Raw genomic sequence first — 21,275 nt, 5'->3', positions numbered from 1 at the left:
CAGGTGCAAGGAACCAGATCCACACCGGTGGGCTTCAAGCTAACTACTTTATTATATTCTGACAATTATAAAAAAATCTCAATAGACTGTCATCCTTCCCATGGGAACAGGTACATAAGGCTCTATGGAGATTAGAGAGGATCAGTTTTGGATTCCTTGTCGTTGTGCAAGGATTCAAGGCTCATTCCCTATTTGAGAACTCCCCCTCTGTCTGTCTGGGTATTTCCTAACAGAATGATTGTACCAATATCCCATCTACCTTCAAATAGCGTATAGATACTCAACTTCTTTCTTGATCATCACTTTATCAAAACTCCAAATATTCCATGAGATATATTTACTGTGATTACCTAGAGTTGGAGGCACTAGTAAACTTTGAAAACCCTGTCACTGAAGCCATATGCAAAACTCTTATTTTACTGTTAACGTGAGGATGAGCTGGAAAAACTGAGTTTTCATACATTGTTGCATTGGGGTAATTGCATTTGAATTGCATTTACCTTTGAACAAACTTTTCAACCTTGCTATCTACCAATGGGCTAAAATTCATGATATATAAATATAATGCTTTATCTGGGCCACTAATTTGGCTCCAAAAGAGTTTGCCATTCATACTCCTTGATAAGCTACGTAAACAGTAAAATTGAAGAGTCATATATATCCGCCTCCCCCATGATTAAGTCAGTTTACCAAGTTCATTTTCTGCATGGTAGTAATTCATTAATTAATTATTTTCCTATTATTATTCAGATTGCCCTGAATCATTTCTAAGTAGCATGAAGCAAAAAGCATTTGCAAATGGTTCTTCTACCTCTTGGTCTGAAAGATTTTGCCAGTATTCTGACTTTGACAGGAATATTTATGGATAAACTTTGGATTCTCTGAAAATTACATTTTATGCGCATTATGCACGTATAAGATTAGGGAATGCCATATTATAGGCTTTTATGTTAGGATTACAGAAAGAGAGTTTTGTATGAAGAGAAAAATAAACTAATTAAATCAGGATAAATGATATACTTCTGAAGCTTCAATCCCAAGTCATTACTTGTAATTATTTTGTTTAATAATGCTGAAAATATTAGTTTTACACATCAGGAACAAAATTAAGTACCTAGCTTGCATTTTTTTTTAAAAAAAAAGATCAAAAGCTAGTTGAACATTCCAATTCTGAAACCTTCTTTGGCCAGTGAATTTCAACAGATGTACGATTTTTAAAAAGAGGGTTATCAACGCCAGAACATATTTGTAAAATGTCTCTGTGTAACTGCTGACATGTCCATATAAAACTTCTGTTTTTGATGTTTTCCTGTACAATGCAAAGTATACCCATCTACCCATCCTACTTTAAAGTTATGTTTTAGGTCTGAAAAGCCTGAAAGTCTAAATCTGTTTCAGCAAACATAGACTCACCAGTATGGACCAGCTAGTTATTAGCATCAATATTCCCTCTACCATAACACTGGAGTCATAGGAGGAACCATAGAATACAGCTGGCCACAGATGAGAGCCATGTCAATATTTCAGCACAGGTACATAATCTACATTCTAGTTGACAAATTAAGACCAGCACCAGTATCCCAAGGATTTTAAAACTTCCTTTGCTTTCAGCCAGTCAGTATCTTAGTTTGCTGAGTATAAACATTCTCACAACCTTCCATACCCAAGTGCATAAAACAAGATATATATATCAAAATGTCAGTCAACTGCTTAAAAATAAATATTCCATAAAACTGAAGATGTTAAAAAAATCTTCATTGAATTATCATTACTGTATGATGTATAATAGTTTAGTTAAAAAGAGCTAATGACAAACTTGAGTTCTCAAGCAACTTACCTGTTGTTTACTTTGAAATAATCCCATTGTGTTCCTTGTCTGACAGATCCCGCAACAGTTTTCCAGCAGACAGTGATGGATAAAACAAATGTGTGCTCTTTAAGTTCAGGAGTTGATGAACAGGTATTTTACAATCTGGCTCACAGCTCCGCCCCACTTAATTCTCATAAAAGTGAAGCAATCGCTTTCATTAAACTATTATGCTAAGAGCAATGAAGCAGCATACCAGACATCCACTTGCAGCTTCACCAACACTGGTCAGAAAAGTACAAAATAAATAAAATTGATGACAAAAACAGTGATGATCATAATGGAATTAATAACATTACTGAAGGAAGCTGTGCCTCTTAATGTTGAATTAGTTAACCTTAAACAGGCTAAATAAATTTTTAAACATATGCATCTTTATTTGCATGTGCTCCTAACTATATAAAGCAATTGAAGAAAACATGATAATAAAAAAGCAGAAAAAGCAAGATAATACAGAGAAGTCAAAACCTATTCCAATTAACTTCAGAAGATGGTGGAAGCAGATAGCCTGCTAGAAGAGAAGACCCAACTGGTTCTTCATGAGGTCATTTCAAGGAAAGGATGGACATCTCTACTCTTCATACTTACATCAATGCACTCTTACATTGTATATTACCTCATCATAATTTCTGATAAGCATTGGTTGTATTGGGTAAAGACCAGGTTGGTAACACATTAAGTAATTTAGGCATTTTACAATTTACATATGTGTCAGGAAGACTGCCAAAAATCAATATTAGCTCAGAGGTGACAAAAGGATCCAATGCTCTCCTCAAAATGACAAAACTAGCATCACACCATCACGACACAAGTTTCATCCCTTTCATATGCACAGTCAATAAACTACAAAAGGGACAGAGCTTGTGTCACAATAGCACACAATAGCTTTCTTTCTTTGACTTCCCTTGATTCCTCTAAATAGCTTTCAAGAACTCAGGAAATAGAAATCTTAGAAACTGGTTTATTTTTTATACCATAGAGATTGTATGTTATTTCACCTTCTCTCCTGCCTTCACCTTCCCTTCTCTTCCCACTTTATTTCATTCAACAATAATGCAAATGAAGTTCAAAGGTACAGCAGAAACAGGACCACATAGGAAGGCCGTGTAACAATCAGAGGCTTCATCAAATAGACATTTGTGTAATTTCATATAAAGCGTCATTGGAAAAAGACCATGATGTTAGGAAAAATTGAAGGCAAAAGGAGAAGGCAACAGCAAAAGATGAGATGTTAGATATTGTTATCGACACAGTGAGTTTGGGTGGATTCCAGGAGACAGTGGAAGACAGGCAGCCTGATGTGCTGTGATCCATGGGGTCACAGTGAGTCAGACACAACTTACAGACTGAACAAAACAACAACATACAAAATGATCTTTCTCATTTCATAAACCCAAAATCAGGTGGAACATAGCTACAATAAAAAGCGGGTGATGATTTTCTTTAACCTAAGAATGAAATTCTAGACAGGGTATCTAGTGGGTCACAGTGGCTCAGTGGCTAAAATGCTGAGCTTGTCGACCAAAAGGTCAGCAGTTCAGTGGTTCGAATCCCTAATGCCGCATAATGGAGTGAGTTCCTGTTACTTGCCCCAGCTTCTGCCAACCTAACAGTTCAAAAGCACGTAAAAATGCAAGTAGACAAATAGGGACCACATTTGGTGGAAAGGTAACAGCATTCTATGCATCTTTGGCGTTGAGTCATGCCAGCCACATGACCATGGAGACATCTTCGGACAGCACTGGCTCTTCGGCTTTGAAATGGAGATGAGCACCACCCCTTAGAGTCAGGAACGACTAGCACATATGTGCGAGGGGAACCTTTACCTTTATCTTTATCCAGGCAGAGAACTCTAATGTTGCGTGTGGCACATTCTTGCTCAAACAAATTGTGGAAACTAGAATCAAAGGTGTGAAAGGCTTGTTCTTGTTGCTAAAAGAAAGTCAAAATTTTTGTTAAAACAAAGAATACAGATGATGGATACAAGCAGCCTTCTGAAAACTAGAAAAGATTGCAACAAAGATTGGATTGTATCTAACCAGGAAGACTTTATCCTGTTTTCTTTTTCTCAGACTGGAAATAGAGGATTACTTTTTCACAGAGCTGAAGGTGGAATAACAGTAGGAAAACGTTTTCACTTTCACTTGTGTTTGTACCTTATTTGTTTTAAAGTTTGGGGATGTTTGAAAAACCTGCCAAACTAGTTGTACGAAAAATGACAGTGGGATGAAAATATCCCAGTGGATAATGTCATTACATACACCAATCACTAGGTGACAGCGTAGTTACTTATATCTGATCAGAGTTAGGAGTCTTGTGTGTTGTTTTTCAAAAGAGACAATAAAATTGTTATCTTGCTTCCTGGATAATATGTCTTTTTAGTTTTGCAAGATGAGGTCTCAGGAGACATATTTCTAAAGATCAGTTCCTAATAAAATAAAAACACAAGGCACAGTGCCCCTGGCCAGAAATCCTTAATATTAATAGTCCTGCATCCACAGGGGCCATGCACATAGTTTTCTTGTCCTTGCTACTGGTTGTGGAAATGTCTACCATTATTTGGCATTCATCAGGGTGGCCACTATGGGAATGGGCTGGTCTCCAATTTAGTGGCTGGTTATCTTGATTTCCCACCTTATAGCTCCATTCTAGAAACAGGTTGCCAAATTGCTGGAGATCTTGACCTAAAGGTACAGGTGTTTAATGCCAGGTTTGTTTGTAACAAGAGCCCCTCTATCCATGACTTGCTGGTGGATGAAGCAGCAGAGCTGGCATCCATTACCAAAATTTGGCTGAGCAATGGCTATGATGTTGCCTTGCCTGAAATCTACCCAACTGTGTATCAAATACTTCAATAGGAGTTGGTAGAATAAAAGTAACAAATCAATCTGTGGTCAGTTATTCTGCTCCCACCATACAGAATGTGAATGTCTATATGATAGGCTGTATTGTAGAGACGAATTTGAGATTTTGCTGGTGTACCATCCACCCTGCTGCCTGACAGAACTCTTCATGGATTGCTGGAGATGGTCTCGGGGTTAGTATTCTTTCCTGAAGAGCTTCAACCTCTATGCTTTGGGGACACAATTCTGATAACATCCAAGCCTGATAAATGAAGGTCACATGTTACATATTGTCTTTGTGTGGGATGTGTGTCAGTGGTGGGTTGCTACCGGTTCGGCCCAGTTCATATGAACCAGTAGCAGTGGCAGCGGGAGGCTCTGCCCATCCACCCAGACATCATCAAATATGATCTGCACACGCAAAGCGCGCGCGAGTAAGCAAACCAGTTACAAAGGTAAGTGAAACCCACCCCTGGTGTGTGTGTGTGTTTGTATGTGTGTGTAGCAGAGTTCTATGATTTGGAGGGAAAAGGGATTTCCACTATCCTTTTGCTGTGGTCAAATCATATCCTGATCTAATTGAGAATCACTAGACTGGAGTGGAGGGGATGAGACATTGATGACAGATAAGCTTCACAGCACCCTAGAAAAAGTGGATTAACTGATTCTTTTTGATCAGGCCCGAATATCAAACTGAGATGGTTTTAGCTTTCTCCTGGGTGATCTTTGTCAAGACCTGGATGGAATGCTGTACTTGTTTTTTGATACCATTTAAAGTGGCTATGTTACTGGGCTATCCACAGGTGGATGACAGTTAGGGATATAAGGCAATGCCTTACAGTGTTTCCGTTCTTCTTCAGTAGAAGGTTCTAGTGAATGAAAACTTCTGGGCAGGCAAGTGTTGTCTGTGAAAGAGCAGGCTTACAAGGGATCCTTCTGCATTCACAGTCCTGATTGAGCACCTTATGTAAGCTTTGGCTTCTGCCGATGTGTCCATTGTGGCTTAACCGGTTTTGGCTGGCACAACAACTGTGTCCTTACCTGGTACAGGAAGACCCAACCTAAATGCTGGTCCAGAACATTTTGGCCTCTGTGTTACGAAGCTCCAAAAATTGGGAGCAAGTAAATGCAATAGACCTTGCCTTGGTTACTAATTCAGTTCTGGACAGAGGCAGTGGTGAACTGTAAAATTTGTTACTACGGTTCTGTGGGTGTGGCTTGGGGTGGTAATATGACTGGGTAGGCGTGGCCAACTTTTTTTTTTACTTTTAAAAGTATTTTTTCTACAACCTCTTCAGCCGAAGAGGTTGTAGAAAAAATGCTTTTAAAAGCCTCTGACGATCCCAGCTCAGCCGTGTGATCATCAGAGCCTTTTTTTTTAACTTTTAAAAGCATTTTTTCTTCGGCCAAAGAAAAAATGCTTTTAAAAGTAAAAAAAAAATCTCTGATGATTGCGTGGCTCAGCTGAACATGGGGGGGCAGGGATTTTTACTGCCCGTTCTCTGACCCACCCGCCGCCATTGCTACTGGATTGGGTGATCCGGTCTGAACCAGGAGCATTTTACCCCTGGACAGAGGGCTGATTTTACTATATAAAGCTCTTTATGTCTTGTTACCTGGACATCTGCAGGACCTGGGCATCCAGCCTGAATCAACCTGACCCACTAGACCTTTGAGGGAGAAATCTTGTGATCCCACCCTTCTAGGGAGTGAGGAGAGTTGAAGTCAGAAGGCAGTCTTCTCAGTGGCATTCCCAAACTGTAGAATGATCTCCCTGTGGAGATCAGACTAGAATTGTACTTGATACCATTTTCAAGGTTGTTAAAAACTGAGCTTTTCCAGCACAAATTCCAGTGACACTTATGCACTATACCATCTTTTACTTGTTATTTTTATGTTATACATGGTTGTTAATTTGATGAGGTTTTTTTATGATTTAGTATTTAATTTCTTCGGTTCAATCATATCTGATTCTCAGAGACTGCCTGATGGACAAGTCCATCAGTTTATTTAGCAAGGTTTTTCAGAAGTGGTTTGCAATTGCCTCCTTCTTGGATTGAGAGAAAATGACTGGCCCAAGATCACCCAAGACATGGTGCCTAAAGCAGGACTGAAACTCACAATCTTCTGGTTTCTAGCTTGATGCCTTAACTACTACACCAAACTGGCTCATTTTTATTTTTGTTATAATTATGGAGATTTTAATCTCTCTGCATATCTTGTAAAACCACTGGATAGTGTGAGACTACATCAGAATATAAATTCAATTAAATAAATATCAAAGCAGTCCAGAGTAACCTCTGCTAACTGCAAATAGAAACAGGAAGGAAAAGAAAATTGGTCAGAAACAGAAAGGAAGTGTCAGATCTACGCAACTAAAAAGGCAGCATGACCTTCAATCTCAGCTAAGTAATTAAATCAGAAGCTATTTTTTAAAAAATAAAATGCATTTTATTTAGAAGGCTACCAGTTACAACCATTAACATATTAACATATATTAGACACTATATTTACTCCTAAATTAATAGGGGTTAATATCATGGAACTGTGTTTAGCACCACAGCTTGTATTACTGATATCTATTACTTCCGGTTCTTCTGATATTTTTTCCTCTGCACTGCGGCATGAAAGGCTTCAATGATCTTGTTTTCATTGTTGAGGATGTTGTATTCTGTTAATTTCACCAGTTTGTCAAAATTGTCCTCTGAGAAGCTCACCTCTCTTGTACCAAATGGGGAAAAGAAGCTGGTGACATCCACATTGCCCTCTTCCATATTAGTAGACAAACGTTCCACACCTAAAATAATAAATAAAAAAAAACTTCCATCAATAAAGCATAGGTTTAAGATAGGTGTTTCCAATCTGGTACCTTTCAAATTATTGGATTTCAATTTTATTCCTGCTCAGGGAAGGTTGATCTAGGATATGATTGTGAAGATTCAGTTAAATCAATCACTTGAATCTGATAGGTTTAGTACCACCGGCCTTATTTAAATACTACATATTATCTCGTTCTCTTGTTTAAATATAATACTGGGATCCTTATAAATTAGTTTTCTCTACAAGTACAAAACTACAGAATCATATCAAAACTCATCCACAATGATCATAGATGGCACCTAGTCTCCGCTGTTAAGCATGTAACTCATAACCAATAACACTAACTTCTCACAGAATTTCATTAATCAGATTTATTGAAAGTAAAGGGGTTAGGTAATAGAATCTAGGAAACAAGAATTATCTTATTTAGAACCCTAATTATCAGAAAATACATTAAGACTGGTCTCTTTGATCCCTTTGATTCAACTGCCTTTTATGTTGGGGAGATATTGCTGATCCATTTGACTGATAAGATATTCTGGCCTTGTAATATTCTGTAGCCACTGTTCTTGTTCCCAGAAAATTCCATGATACTTGGGTATTTCAAGGACTACAAGTAAAACCAATTCTTCCAGTACATTCAGACAGAATAGTGATGCTGAAGGTATCTTCCTAAGAGTAATACAAGAAGGAAAGGGAACTTTTTTTTCTTATTTCCTACACACAGAACAGCTTTGTATCTCCAGAAATAAGAATGGTATCCCCCTCACAAATTTTGGAAAGATTTGAAAATGGAATCCTTTTGCAGATCTTTTAATGAAAGAGAAAGAAGGAAGTCACCATGAGATGCCACATTCATTGCTTAGAGGGTTAGGGTTAAGGTTATGTATGTATCATATATAATATAAATAGTCTACCCAATGGCTAAAGCTTAAGGCATATTTGCTTCGGTCTACAGTAGCAAAAACAGTCATATTAGACTTTTGGACATATTTTTAATGCTATAATCTGAGCAGAATGCGACATCTTGAAGTGATAGAAGAAGTGTATATGAAGAGAAAATATTCAACTCAACAACGCTAACATTTGAGATAATAAACTTCAAGCATCCAAGAAAATGCTTAAATTGATATTGCCTGGTAATGCAAAAATATTTTGCTTTACCAATACGGCATTTTGTACCTCCTTCATTTTCAAGTGTTTTTCTTTGTCATTACACTAATCAATGACAATTAGGAACAAAAAGTGGGGAATGAAAAAGACTTGTTTGCTTTGCAAATTAAATTTAGGATGATGTTACGTTTAGGACGATATCCGAGTATTATCATTTTACCAAGCACAGCTTATGTCTTAACGTGATGACTTAACTTGTTCACCAAAACTACAGATAAAACAAAGCATGAGTTAGCATGATACACAAAGTCATATTGTGTACCATTATGTACATTATTTTTTGGAAGATTGGCTGCATAATGAAGCCAATGAAGCCAAAAACAATTATTTTATTACCTGCTTAAATGCAGGTGACACATGATCAATTCATCTTTTGGATATAGTGATCACAATATGAGTAATAAATAAAAGGAACGTTTAAGTATAGTGGATAGGTTTGAATTGTCTTAGGAAGATAATAATGATCTTATTATTCCACGCTGGGAAGCAAAATATTCATTCAGAACTTACCAGGTGCTTCAAATGCTTTGAAAGTGTCATTAGTCAGGGGGAAAAATAGCACCAAAGGAGCAGCTGCATTTTCTGTGTCTTCAAAAACATAACACTCTTTCAGGTTGTTTTTGTCTTCCTCACTGATCTCTGTCTTGGGGAATGGGAGTCCCAGCTCAGAGGCATATTTTGAAAACTGGTCCAGATTCTATGTGAATAAATTATCAAAAAGTGTCAAAATCAAGTATTAAGAAAAACTTAACTATGAACCTACAAATATAAATAAACAGAGTATATAAACACCTGGTGCTACATACTGTCCAGTATTGCTGTAGTGTAACTTTTACAGAGATATACTGGACATGGCTATTGCAAAATAGCCATGGTCACGTGATCAAAATTCAGATCCTTGGCAATTGATTCATATTTATGGTGGTTGCAATATCCTATGGTTGTGTGGTCACCATTTTTGACCTTGTGACAAGCAAAATCAATGGAGAAGCCAGATTAATTTAACTGCGGTGATTCACGTAACAACTGTGACAAGAAAGGTCATAAAATTTGGCAAAACTCACTTAATAAATGCCTCACTTAACAACAGAAGCTTTGGACTCAATTGTGGCCATAAGTCAAGAACTACCTATATAGAATTCTCTCATTTTACCCTATTTCTATCTAAGATAAGCAGACCATTATTACAAAAAGTTTCTATTTTGTGACTCAAATACTAATATCAGTTTTATCAAAACTGGGTCTTAGTTTTGTGTGGTAGTGGTTAAACGTTATCATATATTGTATCCCCGAGTATTCAGCTTCATATGAGTTAATGTCTTAAAGTGGATTGTTGATCGTAATAAGGTATAAACTACAAATCCTACACGTGAACTGAGGATCAAAAAATTACATAAATATTTAGAAACTTGGAAATGGTATCCTAGGATCTATGCAATGTAAGAAAAACAAACGGTAACATCATAATTCTCTGGAACATCCTTACTGAAAATCTCAAAAAGTCTAAACTTGAATATTTCTCAACATTTTCAAATACATAGAGTCCATAGTGAACACCTGTAATATTTGTACCATTTGTAGGAATAATAATTGATATATCTAGAACATATTTAACAGATAGGAAACTGTTAAGGTTACAATATAGTAAGAGAAGAAAAGCAGATGATGAATTATAATACACTGCCTACAATCCAGAATACTATCAAGCTTTCTCAACAGTACTTATCACACCCACAAAAACCAAGTTCCATAGAAATTCCAACTCATAAAATTTCTACAGGAAAAAAAAAACTATTCTATTTAAAATTAACATACTCTGGGCTAGCCACATTCTTCACTAAAATCTTTCCCAAAATAAACAAGAATCCAAAGCAATGTAAAACTTTAAAAAACATATATAACTTATGCTAATTTGTTAGTACATAAGAGGCAAATAGATCTCTTCTGAAATTAAGGTACTCTTGAAATATCATGGAGTTCAGAGTTGACTGAAATGCAAAAAGAAAAAAGAAAGAAAGAAATTAAAGGTAGCATTGTCTCTTACAAAGGTCTGTGCTCCTCCACTATAATTTAAATGTAGTATAACATCCACTTTTCTTTCTGGTTTTAAAAGAGGTGGGTAGCTTGTATTGATGAAAAACCCAGTATCCACCAGAGACAAAGGTTGGTTTGCTGTTTCCATCAGCAGGTTAGGTTGAGAGTCCAGCACAGTATCTGAAAAGCAGAGATTTCCAGTCAGCATTCTCTAGAGTACACAACTTCTCTTGGGCCATTGGCTGCATGTAACGTTCAAGGAGTGCTCAAAATATACTAAAATGTAGCAGGAGTGGTAAGATAAAACTTCATTTTGTTTATACTTATACCTTAAAAGTCATTATACATTCATTATAATGAATATAATTCATTATTATATTCGTGCATAATAACTGCATTATAGTAACTGCAGTTATTTTCTAGCTATATTTTAAATAACCTTTTTTCGTCTTTTTGTATTTAACATTGCAGGAAGGCAAAAACGTTTGAAGACCTCCAGAGGATGCACTCCAAATTTTAGAAGCTTAAATGTTTATCAGGGACATAGTTTTTTATGATCACCATATGCTTCTAAGCCTCCACGTTGTCTACCTTTGTTCTTGAAAGTCCCTGTATGAAAAAGATATTTGAAACATTCTGTCTCCTAGCTTCCAAATTTCTTATTTGCTAGCTTTCTTTTGAAGTTCCCAAGTCCTGTAATTTTGAACAACCACATTCCTTAAAGAGTGGCACCTTAGGAAGAGGAACACAACACATACATCAGTTATTCTGTCCATTTGTTTACTAATACCGTGATTCCCTGAAAATAAGACCCTGTTTTATATTTTTTTTGAACCCTGAAATAAGCACTTGGCCTTATTGCCATGCACTCAAAAGACCGATTGGGCTTATTATCAGGGGATGTCTTATTTTGGGGGAAACGGTAGTATGATAGTGTGTTGTTATTAAAGCAAATGAAGCTTGATTAAAGCAGGTACCTCAAGGAGGTAGGCTAGAATCAGTTATAGTCCTCTATGGGCCTGAAAAGCACACTTGAAGTACATAACAGCATCTATAGTATTAGTTACTATTTGAGCAAGGGTCTCTATAGCTGTGATGGTGAACTGTTTTGGCACCAAGTGCCCAAACCGGACCATGTGTGCATGCGCATGCCTGTTTTTTTGGGCATTTTGGGCGGCATTTTCTGGGCCGTTTCTGGGCTGTTGTTTGGGCTGTTTTCAAGCCATTTTCAGGCTGTTTTGGGCCATTTTATGGCCCGTCTTCAGGCCGTTTTCTGGCACACCAGAGTCCGTGGAGACCAGCTGGCCAGTGTGCATATGCACACCACAAACCAGAAGAGCAGCTGGCGATGGCACGCATGCCCACAGAGAGGGCTTTGCATGCCACCTCTGGCACCCATGCCATAGTTTCGCCATCACGGGTCTATAGATTGACTATACTTAGATTAAATTCAAAGTGGTAAATAACTATCTTTTATCTCTATTCTATTCTATAGAATTACAGTATTACATAGAAAAATCTTCAGTTTTGCTACCTGATTTGAAAGACAAGATAGTACCCCCTGTTCTACATTACACCTAAAAGCCAAATGAAACTTTATTTCAGCTCTCATAATAAAGCACAGTTTTCTACTGCAATGGGACATGAAGGAAACCTAATTCAATTTACTGGTAGGGTTTGGACTGGATTTATAAAGACCAGAACTTGGATGCAAAAATCTAGATGGCCACATCTAGATGGCAACAGAGAGATAAAAGTGAGGGAGATAAGTGGCTTCTAAATTTGACAAACAAAAAAAATTGAAACATTAAATTCCTTACTGAATAGTCATCTGGGTTTTTTTAATCCCAGAAATCTAGCCTTAGAGTTGAGTTCTGAAGCAATGAACTGACCAGAAAATTGTGTCCTGACTAAGTCAAATACAATTCAGCAAACATAATTATCTGCCAGCCCAATGGAATTTGTGTATGAATACAGGAAATGGTGCATTAGTAAACCAGATAATTGATCCATCTGTTGATGATATGGATATCAACCAGTAAAGGTTCTCCAAGATTTTAAGCAAGAGTTTGCAGCCCTGCCTGAAAATGGCATAGAATGATTTATGTACTTCTATATCCAAAAGGTTCTTATATATTAACTTCCTTGGCGGATAACTGGATATTTTTACTGATATCAGTTTATTTAATAAATGACACTTCCAGTTCATCTTATAACATTAATATACTATTTGTAAATTAAATCTAGTGTTTGAATTCCAATTGTTTATTTTGAAACTTTTTTAACCCCATTTTTCAAGTGAAAGAGAATTAATTAGCAGAAGTATTTTCAATCCTGAAAAATTGGAGAAGGGTTTTGTAGAAAATAGACATGTAGATATTGTTTTCAAATGCTGTGATGACATAAGCACCTTCTTTCTATATTGAAGAGAAATCTAAAGTACTTTGGGTTTTGCTGTTGTTGTTGTTAAAGTACCAAACCCAAAATTAAAGATGGCAGCTACTACAGTAGTCTGGGAGCTGCATCTATCTTTTTGTGTTGCACTGTCATGGTGGCCAACTTTACTTTTTAAATCGTCTCCTACAGATATTCCCATGAAGCGCAAATGTGGGCACAAACAACATATGCACTATGTCATCTAAACAGAAGCAGCAAAAGATGCTCAACTTATTTTGCGTTTAATATACATTCTGCCATTCCACTTCCAAAATGTCAAATACAATTGGAGCAAGTAGTTAGGTTCAGGTTGAAACAGTCCTTCCATTAGGCCTTGTGAAGTGAAGCAGAACTTCAATGAATTAGTAGCTCCTTTAACACTAAGCTACATTATCCTAATTAATGAAATGTGGAAAGAAAAGATCACCATTCACAAGTGTGGAAGTGGCTAGCTACATCCTAATTAAATATTATACCAAGAACACTTTATGAGGCCAAGATAAATCACAAATTAATACTGTGCCTTTCCACGAAGAAAAATGGACATTCTTCAAGTATTCATCATGAAACTGAAAGCCCCTCAGGAAATTAGGATATTCTGCTAGTGTTGGGCGTCCAGTTAAGACACTTCGGATAGTAGAGGAAAGCTGACTTTGGTAAGTGAGTAGTTGAGTGTCCAGCTCATGTGGCTTTGAAGGTAGAAGAGAATCATCTGTAAAAGACAGAAAGAACTGTTCATGCCTTTTGACTATACTCAGGCTTTTGAATGTGGGCGCCAATAAGATCAGAGTTTATAGGAGGTCCAACAGATTATATTTGAGCAGAAAAAGAGTTCTCAATGTTCACATTCAAATATTTGTATATTTATTTGCATAATAAATACTAAGTGGCAAAAAATAAATATTATAGTGGCAAAAATCTTGGAGAGTCATCGACTACTGTTATTACAGCTTTCTAAGGTGACTAGTTAGACTGTGACTTAGTTGCCAAATTCCTGATAGTTTGACTATGAAAACAGAGCCTCTAAAATAGCGTTACAGCAGGGGTGGGCTGCTGGGGGTTTGAAGGGGTTCAGGAGAACCTCTAGCTAAGATTTGGTGCTGTTCGGAGAACCTGCAAATCCCACTCCTGGCTGGCCCTGCCCACCCCTCCCTTCCCCTCCTAGGAGTCCCCATGCAGACTGTTTTGGATGCAGGTAAGTGCAGGGCACACACAGAGGCTCGAGGAGGGCAAAAAATGGGCCTACCAGAAATTCTGCATGAGCCCGTTTCAGGCCTCCAGAAGGCCTCCGGAGCCTGAGAAGGCCATTTTTGCCCTGCCAGAGGCTCGAGGAAAGCCTCTGGAACCCAGGGAGGGCAAAAATGCTCCCCTGCCATGGTGCAGGAGACCGACTAGGCCACACCCAACATGGCCACACTCACCCAGCAACCGGCCAAAGAACCCCTTGCTAAAATTTTTGAAGCCCACCCCTGATTACTAGATGAACATTCTAGCAGGCATGTAGTATGAAAAGAAGGGATCTTTAGCATATCCAATTAATCCATGGTCAAAGAGACAAGTTGGGAAAAAATGGCTCAAAACCTTGGCAAACCATGGTTTAACACTGGTTGATGAAGGGCATAAACCTAAACTGTAATAACTTTGGGAAAAAGCCCAAGATATATTTGAATAACAACCACCACTGCAAAGTTGTCTAGAGGTATATTTTAAACAGTTTCCTTCTATGTAGTGTCCTCTTCCAAGTGTGTTGGGACTTAATTTCCAGAATTCCCAGACTGCATTGAAAGCATCTGGTTGAGAAAAGCTAATTTAAACAATATATTTCAAACAAGCAATGGTATCATGTATTCTGACCATATCTGGAGATAAAAACAAAAGAAAATTTAAAAAAATCATTATGGGTTAGACATGAAAAGGACTAGGTATTTCACTCTACTTGTCAAAATAATGGAGAAAACTTTGCAAGCATTTCCAAACTTATCTAAACTAAAATCAATAAAATCAATACAGAAACTTGTCCCTTCTTACCGGGATGAACTCATTAATCTTAATAAAGGTAAGAGAACAATAACCAATTTACAAACCAGGAAAGACAAGAAGGGAAAAAAGAAATCACTTTACCAATGTCGTGTATTCTGTCTCTTGTCCACTTATACCAGAATTCTTCTGAGTCGTTAGCTATATTCCAGAAATAGATTAAATCCAAAGAAAAGATGCTGCTCCACATACCTGTCAAATATAGTTAAATAATTGGTTTAATAAATGTAAATAAAGTCTTAAATTGATGGTGTCAAAATGAAATTGTTTCATTTCCACTGCACTCAAAATTTCAGCTTGCAGCTTTTACCCTCATTCTGAGTTTTCCAGATATTTCTAATCATGAATTGTTAAGGTTACACAAATACATTTTACATAACCATAAAGGTTTTATAACTTGATCGATTAGAAAAACAAAGTCAGTAATCCTTGTAGCTGCTTCAGATATCTATGAAAAACTACTGAACAAACGGACAGAAAACAGCAAATCCATGCATTACCTCAGGACTCACATTCTTGGAAAAGGAAGAAGTGTTCAGCCTGTGTACAGAAGCATTTTTTTTCTATAACCATGTTTCATTACAAAACCCAAATATCATCTGTGGAGTCCTGAATGAAGAGTTTACAAACATGGGCATGCAATTACACGCACAATAGTATTCAAGCACAGGTACAGATTAATCCACTGGGAGAAAACTTTCCAAAGAGCAAAGATAAAGGTTTCCCCTGTCCAGTTGTCCCTGACTCTAGGGGGTGATGCTCATCTCCATTTCTTAGCCAAGGGAGCCAGTGTTGTCTAAAGACCCTTTCTGCGGTGATGTGGCCAACATGATTATATACTGAGGCTCACAGAATGCTGTTACCTTCCCACCAAAGTGGTACCTATTTATCTACTTGCATTTGCACACTTTCAAACTGCTGGGAAGCTCACCCCCTTGTGTGGCACTCAGGTTTCGAATCCGGGTTATCAGCTTTCCAGCTGACAAGGTCAGGGTCTTTAACTGCTGAGCCATCATGCCCGCTTCTTCCAAAGAGCAGGCAAGTGTAATTTTATTCTGAAGGTACTCTAAAGGAGATTTGCTGAGCAACTAAGAGGAATTCAGTTATCACTAAATTCTGCACTGGGTTATATCTGCCAAAATATCGTTATCTATATAGCTATGAAATGCACAAGAATTTCTTTTAATCTCATGCATATTTACCGCTCACCCTATTTGAGTGCTTGGTCAACTGATCATGAAACAAAATGGTTTCCCATCAAAAATGAAATCATATTAAATATTTTTATGAAATTTATAGGAAGCAGAGTAGAGATAATCAAATACAACTATGGTGAAACCCATAAGATTTTTTTTTTTAATGACTGGTGAAGTGGGGACTAATAAAGGAGAATATTTGTAGCTCAGGGTTGAAATGATTGAGGGGTCCTTGGTGCTCTCTGAGCTTGCTTGTTTTCTTGCAGACATTTCATTATCCAAACTAGGTAACATCATCAGTTAGGTAGTAAGGAGTTAGTGTTAGTTTATATTCTGGTGGTTTGTCTGTCAGTGTTGGTGGGGGTGGTCTTACGGATTCTTTGATTGGACTGTTTATTGTTGGCTTCTTTACCAGTTTCTTGATTGGGGTTTGTTTACTTGATTGTTGGTCTAATGTTAACCTTGGAATTAATCTATGCTGATCTGGGTGATGATTGCTGTTGGTGAGGTGCTTGGGTTTTTTGTTCCTTTTTGGGCTGGGTGATAGTCTCTTTTGCATAATCTATATATGTTGTTAATGTCTCTGTGTCTACTGAGGGTTGATTTGTCAGAGTGCTAGCCTTCTAGAAATTCCCTGAGGTTTTTGGACTTGGCTTGGTCTAGGATGGTCATATTTTCGCAATTGGAACTGTTTCAATCTACCTATACGTTCTGAAATTAAAGAATTTTCAACATGTCTTCTGACTGCTACTTGGTGTTTGTGGATGCATTCTGCCAATCATCTGCCTGTTTGTCCTACATAGTGGTTGTTGCAGTCCTTACATTGTATATTGTAGATGACTCCGTTTTTTGCTTCTGGGGTTGTTCGGTCTTTTGGTTTGTTTAGGATGTTTTGAAGGACTTTAGTTGGCTTGTGTGCTATGTTAATTCCATGTGGTTGTAGTCGGGTAACATTCACTTACCTTCCATACTGGTTTGCAAATGTGCGCGCACCGCGCACGCACTCAGTTTGGTTGCACGCGCCATTGTCTGCCTTCTTCACATGCACAGAGGCTTAAAATGTCACAAAAAAGTGACATCATGATGTCCGCACGGGTGGGCAGAGCCTCCCGCAGCCACCACTACCGGTTCTCCCAAGCCAGATAGAACCGGCTGTATTTCACCCCTGGTTTTAGTAGTCTGTTGGTGATTTCTGAGATATTCTTGATGTATGGCAGTGTAATTCTTTTTAAGGTTTGTGTTGGTTGTACTGTATGGGGTTGAGTGGTCAGGGACTTTTTGATAAAGTCCATTTTGTTGGAATATGTTATATAGATGCTCTATTTCCTTTTTCTGCTGTTCCAGGTTGCTGCAGTCTGTTTGGGCTCATCTAAATAAAGACCTTGCACAGCTTCTCTTGTGGGGGAGTGGGGAGTCAGGGGTTACTATTTTTTATTCTTTTATATTGGTTTTTTTATTGTTTGTAAGCCACCCAGAGTCATTGAGAATTAGTGGGAGGCTATATATATCTATATCTATAATATATATCTTGGAAAAAAGTAATGTAGGCAATTTGCAACATTGCACAATAGCTTCCTTTTGTTTACAGTATGGTTTACTTATTAATTTACCTAGCATGAAGCAGATCCGAATTTCTGGGAACTTCTTCATGAGTCGTCCCATGAAAAATTCATTTCCAAAATCTTCTGAACGAATATAGGCACCATATTTCATACTTCCCACCTCATAAGGAGTGAATTCTAGCCATTCTAGAAGCACAAGATAGCCGTTAATATATCCTAGACATTCACAATTACAAAATTAACCAAAGGACATATGCTGTTCTTCCTTTTTTATTTGTTTTGCCCTAGAGTGGGAATTTTATCCTACTCTAGGAACCTATTCCCTACTCTGGGAATTTGCTCCATTCTAAGGTGAAAAAATGCTCACCTAGTATTAAACAATTAAAATGTTAATACAGAATAATATGACTCAATATAGATCAGAGTTCATTTAATATAGCATTACCTTTAAAATCTTGAGCACTGTAGTTATCTTTTAGGTTGACTGTCAAATAAATAGGGAGAGGGTTCTGACCTTCATTCACAGCCATGCGCTGATCAGAAAGGGTGTGATTGTCTTTCTTCAATAGAGAGAGAAAAATATGTATGTTGATCAGCAGGTGTCCACAGATGTCCCATTTTTATTAGCCAAGCTCACTTTGAATCTTTACATAACAAGGATATATAGAGTTCTTCTCTATTTGCTATATCATAAGCAAGATGGAGTGGAGTGGGGGAAGAATTATCTGTCTATAGGAACTTACATGTGTTACATATCCACATATTTTTACTACCGGTTCTGTGGATGTGGCTTGGTGGGCATGGCAGGGGAAGGATACTGAAAAATCTCCATTCCCACCCCATTCCTGGGGAAAAGATATTGCAAAATCTCCATTCCCACCCCACTCTGGGACCAGCCAGAGGTGGTATTTGCCGGTTCTCCAAACTACTCAAAATTTCTGTTACTGGTGCTCCAGAACCTGCTGGATTTCACCCCTGCTCTATGTTAACCCTCATATAAGAACACTGGAAAAACTTTGCTGTGCCAAATGTAAAGAGCAAATATTTCCAGGTTCTCCAAAATGTTTAGGTCAGCTGCCTTCTCTCACTGCCCACACATGCAACTTTAAATCCTGAACATAAATATACATGGCTAATAATCACTGAGAGATGAATCTTTCATATATTTGTTATTATCCACTTTGAAAACCCTCCCAAGCTTGTGACATGGCTTACCTAACTTCCATAAAAAACTGCACAGTATATGAAGAAGGATTTTCCTATTAGGTTACTTCTTTTTCAGAGCATGCATCCATTGTGTGTATCTCCCAATTAATTAATATGAAGGCTTATTACCTCATCATGAAACATGGACTCAATGATGAGGCCCCAGAGGTCTATAAAGGAAGTGCTGTGTCCTTCTTTGATTTTTTGACTAAGCTCATTATAATAATACTTCAGTTTATCAATAGAAAAACAGCTAAATTTAGATTTGGTCACTTGTCTTCGGGCTTCGTTAATGGCTTCTTCCAGGTACTTCTGTGACCAGTCAGGATCTTCATATAATTTACACATGGTCCTAAGTTTTTATTGAAAATAATAATAATAAAATGTAAGAGTAGCACAGAACTAACAGCATGGAAACCTTACTTTCAGAAACTGTGACACTATTGTTAGGTTTAAATATAATCTGGACTACAATAATATTAATAATAATATTAAATATTATTATACATACTACATTATACATACAAAAATATTATTATATATACATATATTATATATACAAAAGCAGGGGAACATACAATAATGTTCCCCTGCTTTTCTTCCTCAAGAGGGTTTTCTGAGAATTGGGGACAGTGATCTTGGGCTTCCCACATGGAAGGGGCAGCGTTCAAAATATAGTATCTGTAATACCACATAACATTGTCCCTTGAGTGTAATAGTACTTTTTATTTAAGTTGATAACAGTGGTCAGTTATACTGAAGTTTCAGTATTTTAGTTTTTCCACAGATTCCCTATTATTGGACCATTAAATTTAATGGGGAAAAATGGGCAGGGGGAAAACCATCATTAAGAGAGGGTGCTGTGAGAAGTGGTTGGTTGGTGCTCTCTTGAATATCCCTAAAAATATTCTCCAGTTTTATACTAAAAATCGTATAGCACATTCATCTATTAGAACTGCAGAAAAAATAATTGCTACCAAACTGTCTTCCATTGAGGACCTGTATACTGCACGAATCAAGAAGAGGGCCGTGAAAATATTTACAGATCCCTCACATCCTGGACATAAACTGTTTCAACTTCTACCCTCAAAACGACGCTATAGAGCACTGCACACCAGAACAACTAGACACAAGAACAGTTTTTTCCCAAAGGCCATCACTCTGCTAAACAAATAATTCCCTCAACACTGTCAAACTATTTACTAAATCTGCACTACTATTAATCTTCTCATCATTCCCATCACCAATCTCTTTCCACTTATGACTGTATGACTGTAACTTTGTTGCTGGTAATCCTTATGATTTATATTGATATATTGACCATCATTTGTGTTGTAAATGTTGTACCTTGATGAAGGTATCTTTTCTTTTATGTACACTGAGAGCATATGCACCAAGACAAATTCCTTGTGTGTCCAATCACACTTGGCCAATAAAAAATTCTATTCTATTCTATTCTATTCTATTCTATTCTATTCTATTCTATTCTATTCTATTCTGTAATTCTAACTAGTACAGAAAAAAACTTAATTCCAATGAAATACTATTTATGAATCTGTAAGCTTCTAGCATTGTTCATTTGATAAAAAATTAAAATTTAAAATTTTAATTTTAAAATAATTTTAGAGTAAACGTTGTATATTTATTTCTAGCCCAAACCCATCCCAATTAAATCACTAGTTTTATTCATGGAAAAGTTGGCGGTATATATAAATTCATATATCATTTGGGAGGTTGTGGTATGCAAAGTTTTAAAATTATTGTCTTACATATTGTCCACAACTTTTTCTGCAACATTGTAATGCCACCACACTATATATTGGATGAGTCATGAAACATAGTAACTATAGAAGCATAGCCAGTCATATGAAGAACAGCTTTTATCCATGGGCTGTCAGACTCCTGAATGCTACATAACATTATAAGTGTGTAGTATGATAGCCTTGCAGGGCTGGCGCATCATGCAACATGCTCATATTGGCGCAATATATTATAATGTACTGTTATGCACATATATGTATACAGGATTGTGTGTTTGTTAGTATGATTTTCTGGGTTAGGGATTTTCTGTCTTTCACAGTGAGTTATTGAGATGTATTGT

General features: G+C 37.1%; 2 protein-coding genes across 2 annotated transcripts in view; both read right to left on the bottom strand.

The window, feature by feature from the left end:
- LOC131187594 (cytosolic phospholipase A2 epsilon-like) overlaps positions 1–1,970 on the bottom strand; it is a 60,954-nt gene extending 58,984 nt beyond the window's left edge. Inside the window, exon 1 of the mRNA XM_058162020.1 lies at positions 1,838–1,970. Coding sequence (XP_058018003.1) covers positions 1,838–1,864 — 27 coding nt within the window. The 5' untranslated portion in view covers positions 1,865–1,970. The remainder of the gene's footprint in view (positions 1–1,837) is intronic.
- Positions 1,971–7,166: 5,196 nt separating this feature from the next.
- LOC131187593 (cytosolic phospholipase A2 epsilon-like) overlaps positions 7,167–21,275 on the bottom strand; it is a 57,635-nt gene continuing 43,526 nt past the window's right edge. Inside the window, exons 14-21 of the mRNA XM_058162019.1 lie at positions 19,304–19,526; positions 18,414–18,528; positions 18,017–18,154; positions 15,295–15,402; positions 13,697–13,885; positions 10,748–10,917; positions 9,214–9,400; positions 7,167–7,507 (exon numbers count right to left, since the gene is read on the bottom strand). Coding sequence (XP_058018002.1) covers positions 7,293–7,507; positions 9,214–9,400; positions 10,748–10,917; positions 13,697–13,885; positions 15,295–15,402; positions 18,017–18,154; positions 18,414–18,528; positions 19,304–19,526 — 1,345 coding nt within the window. The 3' untranslated portion in view covers positions 7,167–7,292. The remainder of the gene's footprint in view (positions 7,508–9,213; positions 9,401–10,747; positions 10,918–13,696; positions 13,886–15,294; positions 15,403–18,016; positions 18,155–18,413; positions 18,529–19,303; positions 19,527–21,275) is intronic.

This window comes from Ahaetulla prasina, chromosome 1 (assembly GCF_028640845.1).
Source record: "Ahaetulla prasina isolate Xishuangbanna chromosome 1, ASM2864084v1, whole genome shotgun sequence".
NCBI lineage: Eukaryota > Metazoa > Chordata > Lepidosauria > Squamata > Colubridae > Ahaetulla > Ahaetulla prasina.
This window is presented reverse-complemented; position numbering and strand designations above follow the sequence as displayed.